We start from the raw sequence: 12,184 nt of genomic DNA, 5'->3' as shown, positions 1-12,184 counted from the left end.
TTGTGAGGTGACCTTTTCTTTTAAAGTATATGATTAGACCGTTGGTGATGACTTTCCACATTCTGCAATGTTGTGCGGTGAGAAAATTTCTGATTCTGAATCTCCATAGTTCGTACTTATCCACAGAGAACATCGGTAGAGAAGTTAACCTGCCAAAGTTAGTCTTCATAACAACTAAATAAGACAAGCAAAACAACGCACGTAGCACATAGATAAAAATAGGATCTAGTTCTGTAGAATCGGGACAAAGTAGCTTGTTCTTGCGAACAACCTGCTTTGATACCAATTGTTGGGTCCCGGGGTGCTATAGAACTGATGTCTGAGGGGGGAGGGGGGCGAATACACCAGTAGGCTTTTTCAAACTTTTTCAACGGATGAGGTCAAAGATAAGACAGAAAAAAATGATCAAACGCTCATGGGAGTTTTAGTTGCTTATAAAAGAGTTCAGTAAAGTAAAGATAAATACAGAGTGAGGTTAGAAAACTTTTTAATTGTCCAAAGAATTATCAGTAGGAATTCTCACACAGGTGCGGAAGCTGAGAGAATAGAAAAAGCCTTTAGTGCGACAAGTTACAGATTTTAAAGTTTCTCTTTTCAAGTTAAAAGTTTCAGTATAGAATGATTGATAACAGAAATCAAAAGAAAATACTAAAAGCTATAAACGACACAAGATTTTTACGTGGTTCGGAAACACGTTCCTACATCCACGGTCAGTCGATCGGGCTGACGAGTGCTCGCTTGTGCTTATAGGTGCACAACAAATCTTACGACTGAAACAACTGTTTCAGTGCCAACACACTTGGTTAGACATCTCATCTCTTTTCTCAATCTCGCAGATTTGGTAAGACTTCACTCATCTTGCTTGCGGGGGCTGAGAACTCTTCGAGTCGAGACAATTGTCTAAAACTTTATCACTCAAACACTTTTTTCGCTCGGTTGAAAATGGGGTTTGATATTCGAACTAAATTACAGAGAATAGGCTCTCTGTAATATGTGCTTAGGCTAAAGGTTTACAATGGATTGCCTAAGTATTCTAAGAGAATGTAGGTAATCAGGAATCTAATTTGAGCTTTGTGTATTCTCATCTTCAATTCAAACTTTAGATGATTAAGAGTAGACTGAGTTGCAAATTCGGCAGAGGTTCAGCTTGTGTGTTTGAATCGGTGAAGAGTGAACTTGAACGTTGAGCCTATTTAAAGGCAATGTCTTGAATAGATCAATTGAACGTTGAGCCTATTTAACGCTTCTGTCCTTTACATTAATTGCACCATGTACAGCTGTTGACTACTTTAACTTCTTGAGGAACGGACTGATGCATTCTAAAGTATCAGTCCGAGTATTGTTAATTAGTCTTCAGTGCCATTACTTCAGTCGGCTCTGCTGATCATGTATCTTCAATCTCAAGCTTCAGTCAACAGTCTTCAGTCTTTAGCCTGGTGTCTTCAGTCTTCAGTCTTCAGTGCCATTACTTCAGACACGGTCTTCAGTCTTTGTCACTTCAGTCTAAACTATTGAGGACTAAAACACTTAAGTCCAAAAAGAGTATTAGTCTAGAGAGACTTTCTAAACTATTAATGCTTATCCCTTTATCACACAACTCCAAATTTCAACTAACAAATTAACTTTAATAAATTATTTTCCAGTCGGCAAAAATCAATTTTGAGTAAATAAATAACTACGATCGTCTGTTCGTAACGTGGATCGATTCTATGCAAATTTTAAAAATTAGATGTCTTCGATACTAAAAAATCAATCAAACATTGATAAATTTAAATCAATTTCCTACATACAATTATGTATAATATCCTACTAAATGTCCATTTGGACATTAAAAACATGAAAAGAGAGCAGGTCATTTAATCCAATCTTAAAAGTGTGCTTTAGATAAGTTTGTTTCGGTTAATGCAATAAGAGTAATATTTTAAAATTGAATGTATTAAGTGTGTGTGCGGCGTAACAATAGAATGGTTAGTTGGACTTAAGTTCACCGTGATGGGGTCATTAAATTTCTTTGTTTAATTGTTAATTTATCAATTTTTTTATTGTGTGATTTGAAAAAACAATTTAATTTATTATTTTTATAGTTTTTTAAAACACTAATAATTAAGGGGTCTATGTTTAATAATTTACGCAACTTTCATATTTTCGTAGCCGGTAACCTGTAAGACAATTACCGGTCGGCGATCGAGACAAAAAGTTGAAGTTAGGTTGACTCCAACAACAATTAGAACGATTAATGATTTTGTATCCACCAAAACAAAAAAAGAAGTATCTGATGAACACATGACAAAATTATAGTACAAAAGAACTTGTGATAAATTTTTTTGCAATTTTTCATAAATCGTATACAAACAGCCACTACAACATACTTCCCCATGAGACTACATAAGGGAAGCTCCCTATATTTTATGAGACTTTTCTTTAATTTAAGCGATTATTTCTTTGGTCATGCAATCCCTAATTCTGATTTCCGCCATAACATTGTCCAATTCAATGATGTCACAACACTCACATCTATCCATCTGAAACACAAAGAACAAAATTAAGAAATATGATAATTCAAATAAATAACTGAGAATTGTATCAATATGATATCTGACAATGCACATATCCTAAAAATTTTAATTATTTAGTCCATCGAGAAAATACATAATGCCATACTAAACTCTCATTGTTACTCGAATCGTCAATCTACAAATTAAAGGGAACATCTTATTAATTGAGCTATGCAATTTGTTGTCTCAAATAATAATTCAATTGAGATTAAATGAAAAATCTAAGATTAATTATTTAACTATATCATATATTATATTGTGATAGAAGATGTAGTATTTGGCTATTATTTCTTAAAGAAACGTTGTGAGTATTAAGTTTCACTTCTTGACAGAGCCTCCAAATAAATAAAAAGAAGACACGCTATGAGGCATGGGGGTTACATGTTTGTGATAGAAGTAAAGAGAACACGAACACAAATATCAATTTAAGAAGAATTATATTAATAATCAAAAGGTAAACTACAACAGAAAGGGAACTCTCTATCTCCAAAAGGCAAACAACGCCGCTAAGTTTTGAAAGGATAAACTACAAGAAAAGAGGAACTTTTCTGTCCAAACGACAAACAATGCTACTGAGTTTTCAGCAAAAATCTTGGATAAGACTTTCCGAAAGAGAAAGGCTTCTTTTATTTCCTAGCTTAACTTCCAAGGGAAGTCAATAGTAGCTTCCAAGGAAAGCCAAGAGTAGCTTCCAAGATAAGCTAAGAATAAAAGGGCTTGCTAAGCCCACATAGAAACCAGCAGCCCAAAATTAAAATGGACTAAAACATAATCTGTATACGTTAACAACTTAAGAAATAATAAACAAAGCGGTTGTGGACTCGCTTTCGACCTTCTATGATAAACTTTATCCACAACAACTCTCCCCTCCTTCCAAACAGCTTTGTCCTCAACGTTAAATTTTAAAAATTGCCGGCTGAACTCATCCTCTGCCACCCAAGTTACCTCGTCAATATCCTTATGCTTCCATTGCACTAATAACTGATAGACACACTCATCTCTCTGCCAAACCCAATGGTCATGCAAAATCCATTGAGCAACCAATTCAGGATCAGACAATCACTACTTTTTGGGCTACTTTGTTTCTACCAAATGAGTTCCCACCATTACCTTAAGTTGTGAGTAGTTAAAACCTCGATGCAAACTTAAAGAAGCTGAAGTAGTAGCAAGTAAGTACACGGACCAATCCGCTTCAGAATTTCAAAAGGTCTACAAAATTTTGCAGCTGGCTTTACACACCATGATCAGAATAAGGACCAAAGATTTGGTCGAAGCTTGAGAAAAACCATGTGGCCGGCCTCAAACTGCACATCTCTAGCTGCTAACTCATTGACCACTGCCTGAAATCTCAGATGGTAAAAATCTCCCAAGCTTAGGAAAAGGGCGCCCAACCACAATTTCAAAAAGTGTCAACCCTGCTGATGAATGAAAGCTAGTATTATAACAATACTAAGCCTACACTTACCAACTTGCCTCTACGTGTTTCACCTTGAACGTTTGGGCCAATGACAATGCATGACAAATTAGACCTGATTCACCTCGAAGAGTATGAACTCGGCCATTACGTTGAAATCTCACTGTCATCTGACTCCAATCAACTTGTACTTCCCGAGGGTGGCTAGCCACAAGATGCTAAGGATCAGGTCAACATTCCCCAGCTCAAAGACATAACATTCCACATTGAAATTTTTGCCTCCCAATTCGAGTGGCAACTTTCGGCATGCCCCAACGGTAGTGGCCTTACGGTCATCACCAAGAGATACTGTAGAAGTTTGGCTTGTCTTGATCGGAAGCTCAAGTTTGGTGGCCATGTTGCGGGATATGAAGTAGTGGCTTGCTCCACTATCCACCATAACAAGCAAATCCTTATTCCAACTGGTTTCTTTTAGTTTCATTATCTGTGGCTCATCAAAACCCCACGCTGCAAGTTGGGAAAGTTCCAACATTTGTTTATAAGGTGTTGCATTATGTTTCTCTTCTTTGTCGGGTGGCAGACCCATTTCCTCAACCGACAAGGCGTCTTCATCATCCCGATCAAAAATAACAAACACTTGTAATGTATTATTAGCAGAACGGTGCATTGGCAACATTTTCCCATCATATCTGAAACATAGTCTAGGCTTTTGTTTTGCCAAGTAATCCTTAAGTGAAATTTGACGAATTGATGTGGGTGGCTAATTATAATTGGATCCAATAGAGATAAAACTTTAGGAAATAGGTGAATCTCGATTTTCCATTCCTGAGGCACCACTTACTGCTACAAAACTGATTATTTGTTTGTTCTGATAATTTGTTTCAGTTTGAGTAGTGTACATCAGGGCTTCAAATGCATTAGCCATAGGTTCCTAGCCGTACATCTTTAACATCTCAATCTTTAGTTGGCTTTATATTATATATGGAAATCTGGAGCGTGTGAGTTGGTACCAGTGAAGGGCATCCCCTTCTATTACAATCAGCGTCGTTTCAACTTTACTCAGTTCAGTGGTGCCATGAAGAGTAAAATATTGTTCAGTTCTGCCTATCCAACCTTCAGGATTGCTCCCATCAAACGAGGGCAGATTGATGCGTGTTGGTGCCATAAATGCTTCATGAGAAGTTGGGTTTCTCTAAGGCACTGCCCCCAAAAAATTAAATCTCAATGGTCTGGTATCCAAACTAAATACATAATTTTCTAGACCCAGTGGAGGTGGAATAGCTCCGTTCAATCACCCAATGGGCTGGATGATGCCAGGATTTGCAGTACCCCAGCCTTGATGTTGCGCTCCAAACTCTTGCGCGTGATTTGATTGAGGCTGACGCTCCTGTGTGAGATTCACCGTTGAGGCAGTCTGTTGCTCTCTATTCCAAGCCATTTTATTCACACCCCGACTCGATGATGCCCCGTTTGGAGCAAAGACACATTTGGGTTCATGCCTTTATCTAGGCTGACCCTACAAATTGTAGACCTATCATATTTGGGTCATCATCTGTCAAAGTTTCGCTATATCTTCATTTCATTCTTCGATCATCTCAATTTTAGGGTGCAATTGTTCCCATTCAGCCCTAATATCACCGTTCTCTTCTTCTATCTCCTTGTCTTAAACCTCTATCTCCCCACGAGTCATACTTCGGGTCTTTGGCATCCGACAGGTCGGACCAAATTGATAGAAGTAAAGAGAACACGAACACAATGACCAATCTAAGAAGAATTATATTGATAATAAATTATAAACTACAACAAAATAGAAAGTCTCTCTTTCCAAATGGCAAACAACATCACTGAGTTGTCAGCCAAAATTTTGGATAAGTCTTTCTGAAAAAGAAAAGACTTCTTTTATTTCCTAGCTTGACTTCCAAGGGAAGTTAATACGAGCTTCCAAGGAAAGCCAAGAGTAGCTTCCAAGAGAAGCTAAGGATAAAAGGGCTTGCGAAGCTTACATAGGAACTAGCTAGAGATGCCCAAAAAAACTGGAACCGGGAACCGAACCGTCGAACCGAACCGTGGTCAACGGTTTCGAACCGGATCCAGAACCGTGGCTCCACGGTTCGGTTCCGATTCCAATTTTCTCGAACCGGCGGTTCACGGTTCCGAACCATGGAACCGTCAATTTTTTTTATTTTTATATATTTTTAAAATTTATACTATATTTTGAAGTGTTGTATGAAATATAAATAATGTTGAACCATTTATTTAGGTTATAAATGGGTGACATTTAGTAAGAATTAGATGTGAGGATTAAACATTTTATTTAGGTTGTGAATGGTTGAAGTTTAGTAAAAATTCGATGTGGAAATCATGTGCATTGAAAAATCATAAGTTCATGTGCTTCTTTTATATCATTTACTTTTATCTATCTCAAATTCTTATTCCCACATCGAATTTATAGTAAACTCCAACCATATACCATCTAAATAAAATGGTCAACTCTCATTCCCACATCTAATTCATACTAAATCTCAATCATTTACAACCTAAATAAATAGTTTAACATTGTGTATATTTTATATACTTCAAATCAACACTTTAAAACATAACATACAAATTTTTTAGAAAAAAAAAATGAATATTCCATATTTTGGAACCGTGAACCGCCGGTTCACGGTTTGAACCGACACCGTGAGGAGGCTTTCACGGTTCGGTTCCGATTCCAAATTTTGGAACCGTGGAACTGCCGATTCGGTTCCGATTCGAACCGGAACTAGCAGTCCAAACTTAAACTACACTAAAACATAATATGCTAAGAACTCAAGAAATAATAAATAAGTGGTTGTGGACTCGCTCTCGACGGTCTATGATAAACTCTATCCGCAACAGTTTGATGACCTTTTCTCCATATAAATTGCTTAACTCTAATGAAAAGGTACTGAAAATTGAAAGTCTCATGTCATTCTTTTAATGAGACATATCCCAACCCTCGTTATAAGCCACCACACTAAATGTTATAAACTATGTCACATATAGTCTGATATGCAACACATGCATGCAATTTTGTGATATGGAAAATCTTGCTAGCTAGAGTTATATTAAATACCTATAGTTTGAAATTTGATTTCATGATGATTTTTTTAATCTAAATTTAAAATATTACAAATACAGTCGGTACATGTTTCCATTGTTAACTTAATACCCCAAGTTATAACTTTCGGGCAACTTGAGAAGATTTTCGCTGTTTTTCCAACATTTTAAAACAATTCTGGTTGTATGTAGGACATCAATTTCTTATCCATGTTTCATGAAGACACATCAGATTAAGTTGTCTGAAAATTTTGACTAAAGTTATTAACAAAGTGAATAAAGAAAATAAAGTACAAGTTAATGTATATTTAATTTTAGACTTAAAAATCACACTAAAGTCAAATAATTCGGATTATAATTTAAAACTAACCCAAAAATCTATTGATGCGTTGCAAATTATTCATAAATATGCGAACCTGATTTCGCTTAGCTGCGGGTGAATACACTTTAATCATGTGGATACCATTTGCTGAATGAGAGCCGATTAAGGAACACGACGCCAGAGGACGAGGCCGCGATCGAGCATATGTAGTGATGATTTCAGGACTTTTCGCTTCTTTCTCCACCGCCTCCAGAAAGAAATTGTGAGGGGCTTTACAAGGGCCGCTCGAGCGCCGCCGCGTATTGAACCTGTCTCACATAGGACAATAAAGTGCAGCTCATGAGGTAATATGCTTAATCTCCAACAATAAGTTTGGAGATTCGAATCATCAGAGAGAGGAATCATTATTGATCTTTATTAAAAAAAAAAAAAAACCTATAATATGGACGACGAGGAGTTATCTGCCACTGACGAAATGTCTCGATGGGCATCTGTAGGTAGCTGCGCGGCAAGATTGTTTCGTATATCTGTGCAGAGTAGCCCCAAGCAATTGAGATAGACCAATGTCTTTCCCTGTGATGACAGATGATTTGCTGCAACATCCTGGACTGATCGGCTGCTGCCGCTGTCATGAGGTGGCGAGTGGATTCGAAACGGTCTTTGGACGGAAATATTGGTTCCACGGCATCCAAGTGATGGAGGGAGAGTAATGGAGAAAGTGGATGGGCTGACAGCAGACCCGATATATCACCACGTAAATCAATCTGCAATGTTTAATATTGAACCCGTTTTATACAAAAATAAAGAGTTACCGGTTATACATTTCATCATTTTTCAAATAATATACCATTACAAACCATGTGAGCAAATTAATACTCCATCCATCCTATAAATAGCCGTAATTTTTCTTTTTGGAGTGTCCACAAAAAATATTATTTAAATAATTTTCACCAACCCACTTTATCTATTTTCAACACATTTTTATTTTCCGTGTCTAAAAGTAATGAGGCATTTGTAATGGCATGGAGGAAGTATAATTTATTAAAACTATATTTAGGGGACATCAACTTATTTCCAGTATTTTGTACGATCTACTCAAAATATTTTCATTTCTAACACAATTAATATACTCCATCCGTCTCACAAAAACATGAATAATTGAAAGTGGCACGGGTCTTAAGAAATGTTAGTTGAAAATTATTGTGAGTGAAAAATGAATTCCACTTTATAAAGTGTTGTGAGAGTATAATGAATTAATTAAGGAAAAGTAGTGGTGGGTCATGATGGTTTTTTTGTGAATAAGTATAAAAGGAGGGATAAAATGTAAGAGGGTAATGTACAAAAAAGGAAATGTTCATGTTTTTGTGAGACACCCCAAAATGGAAAAATGTTCATGTTTTTGTGAGACGGGGGAGTATTTAATTTGTATGGAACTATTGAAGTGTCCCACATTGGATTGGAGATAGTGGCATGAACCACTTTATATGGTGAGGCAACCCTCTCCCTTATAAGGCCTTTTAAGGGAGGAATGGGCCCAATATCCATTTCTAACGGGAACTATAATAGGAGATGAAACCTAATTTACGTCACAGAAAAGAAAAGAAAACGTTGGAAGCATCAAGGTGTAATAAAGATTAATGACCTGGTGATTCCCCATTTGGGGTGATAGATTGGCTCCGATATCAGCAATGCAATTTTTGGTTGTATTATCAGCAGAATTCAAGAACGCATATCTCTTCAAACAATTCTCCATATCCGCAGCCAAAGCTTTAGCCAGAGGTGCACTCAAGATGATCCCTGCTCCACCAAATGCCTGGTTGAACGAGAACCAATAACTCGACATGATGAACTCCGACTGCCCGCCGAGGTAGAAATACTTGGTGTGGTCGTACGTCGCCACCACGTCCGCTATGTTATCCACGTAAAATATGGAATCGTCGTCTCCCATCACCAGCCACCGGAACTCTTCATCGCCCATCTCCCTCACCGCCTCCATGATCCCATGCACCATCCTCTGCGCCCGGATGTCCGATTTCTTCAATATTCCGCTCAGGTCATCCGACACCTTGTATGGCGGCAGACCCGCCGGCCACGGCAGGAGCGCCGCCGATGGGGCTTTGTCTAGGAAGAGAAAGCCCCGTGTGGCGTTAGGCCGCCACCACGACTCTATGTAGGCCCTGCGGTGGCGCCACCCCTTCTCGGAGCCGAGCAGCCCGAAGACTAGGTGGCTGAGATTAGTGGGAGTGGTGTTTGTGGGAAATGATTCAGAAATTTGTGCAGATTTCAGCAGTGGATAAAAGAAATAGGAAGCGGGGAAGATGAGGAGTTTGTTGGTGCATGAAATGCTGATTAGATAAAGAGTGAGGCATAGTATCAGCAGCATGCTGCATCGCCATAAAAAGCTTGTTTTCATATTAATTTGGATGCGATTATAGATTGAGTTTGAAACTGCAAATATAGTGTGTATACATAATAGAAACGTATATGAGTGTGAATGTATCTGCGTGGAGAGTCATGTAAACACTCAAAGTCACGATAGCCCCTACATCATTATAACACCAAACCTAAATAGTTGACCAATAATTTCATTGTGAACAGTTATATAATCCTGTAATCTAGTTGACCTATAATAGATACAAAATATTTTTGAGTCAATGGAAAACAAATACCCATTATGATATACTCTCTCCACAACCTGCGTAGATTTTTTGTCATTTTTATTCGTTTATAATAAATGTTGTCTTTTCATTTCAGAACATTTATACTTATATTTTAATTTTAATTCATAATACATAATAATTACAAAAAACGCATCTACTACAGAAAATTCTAATACACAACATTATGAATTTGTTGTTTAGTAATAGAGGGGCTCAAAGTTTTTATAGGCATGTAACTTTGGTTGTTTTGCATTTTTTTTTTTTTTTTTGAGCTTGCAATTATAAAGACAAATTTTCAAAAATTTGGCATAAGTAAGACAAATTGAACCTGAAAAAAAATAATTTATCCTACAATTCCAAGCCTAAAAAAACTTGTCCTACATTTGCAAAATGGCCAAAGTTACGGGCCTAAAACAACGAGAGAGAAGAGAGAATTTTTTTTAAAAATTTAATATTTAAATAAATAACTTCTGCATTTCAAATCAAATATTTATATAAAACATATCAAATTAAAGCTCTTATAATTAGTTGAATTTCACAATTGTTGAAAGAAATAAAACAAAAAAATACGAAAAGATAAAATAAGAAAAAAAAATATAATTTATGTTATAAACTAGAGAGAAGCGAGAGAATAGAGAAGAGAATACGAATGAAGTGTATTCAATATGGAGGCTAAAGGCCTCTATTTATACAAGTAGGAAGCTAGGGTTTTAGGGAGATTTCTTGGTCAACACACATAAGATATATCTTATAGATATATTTACAACACTTCCCCTTGATTGACCAATCCCTAAAACAAAAAATGTTGCCTCATTAAAACCTTGCTAGGAAAACCCAATGGGACAAAACCTAGTCGAAGGAAAAAGAGTACAACTGCTTCCCCTGAACTTGAAATAATTGAATATCTTTGAGTCGATGCATGCCGATCTCGTGTACCAACTTTCTGAATATCGATGTTGGTAATGCCTTGGTGAATAAGTCCGCCAGATTATCACTTGAGCGAATTTGTTGAATGTCGATATCGCCATCCCTTTTGAAGGTCGTGTGTGTAGAAGAGCTTGGGAGAAATATGCTTCGTCCTATCGCCTTTGATGTATCCTTCCTTGAGTTGTGCGATGCAAGCAACATTGTCTTCATATAAAATAGTTGGTTTGGCCTTTGATGAAATTAACCCGCACGACTCTTGGATATGACTCGTCACATTTCTCAACCATACACATTCTCGACTTGTTTCGTGGATTGCAATGATTTGAGGATGTTGCAGTCAAGGTTTGCTTCACAGATTTCCATGATATAGCAGTTCCACCACATGTGAAAACGTATCAAATTTGTGACTTAGCTTCATCTGAATCGGATAAAAATCCTGCATCCGAGTACCCCACTAGAGTATTATCAGATTTTTCTTGATAATATAATTCAAGGTCAATGGTACCCTTTAGATAACGTAGAATGTGCTTAACACCATTCCAATGTCTCAAAGTGGGTGCAGTGCTAAATCTTGCTAGAAGATTGACAGAAAAAGCTATATTTGGTCTAGTCTTATTAGCCAGACAAGTCAACGCTCCAATTGCACTTAGATATGGTACTTCTGGACCAAGAATTGTTTCACCCTCTTCAATTGGTCGAAATGGATATTTCTTAGTATCAATAGATCTAACGACCATTGGTGATGCTAATGAATGTGCATTATCCATGTAAAAGCGTTTTAACACTTTTTCTGTATATGTGGATTGATGGATAAACGTTCTTCCACGGATACGTTCCATTTGCAAACCAAGACAAAACTTTGTCTTTCCCAAATCTTTCATCTCAATTCTTTCTTCAAATATTCAGCAGTTTTATTGAGCTCATCAGGAGTCCCAATTAAATTTAAATCATCAACATAAACTGCTATGATTGCAAATCCACTTTCGGTTTTCTTAATGAAAACACAAGGGCATATATCTTTATTCTTGTATCCTCTTTCAAAAGATACTCGCTCAGTCTATTGTACCACATACGACTAGACTTTTTCAACCCATACAACGATTTTTGCAGTTTAATTGAATACATGCTTTTGGGTTTTGACTGCAATCCTTCAGGCATTTTTTAAATCCTTCAGGAATTTTCATATATATGTCATTATCTAATGACTCATATAGATAAGCCGTTA

The 12,184-nt window shown here is 36.9% G+C and overlaps 1 protein-coding gene across 1 annotated transcript; it reads right to left on the bottom strand.

Annotated features, from left to right (window-relative positions):
- Window positions 1-2,294: 2,294 nt before the first annotated feature.
- Window positions 2,295-9,839, bottom strand: LOC131013999 (uncharacterized). The gene is made up of 4 exons (XM_057941936.1): window positions 9,015-9,839; window positions 7,808-8,136; window positions 7,467-7,680; window positions 2,295-2,522 (listed from the first exon to the last, which is right to left on the bottom strand). The coding sequence occupies exons 1-4, from the start codon at window positions 9,783-9,785 to the stop codon at window positions 2,427-2,429; spliced, it is 1,410 nt and encodes a 469-aa protein (XP_057797919.1). The 5' UTR covers window positions 9,786-9,839; the 3' UTR covers window positions 2,295-2,426.
- Between the last annotated feature and the right edge of the window lie 2,345 nt (window positions 9,840-12,184).

Source organism: Salvia miltiorrhiza, chromosome 3, assembly GCF_028751815.1.
Source record: "Salvia miltiorrhiza cultivar Shanhuang (shh) chromosome 3, IMPLAD_Smil_shh, whole genome shotgun sequence".
Taxonomy (NCBI): domain Eukaryota; kingdom Viridiplantae; phylum Streptophyta; class Magnoliopsida; order Lamiales; family Lamiaceae; genus Salvia; species Salvia miltiorrhiza.
Note: the sequence above shows the minus strand (reverse complement) of the source record. Positions and strands in the feature narration are given on the sequence as shown.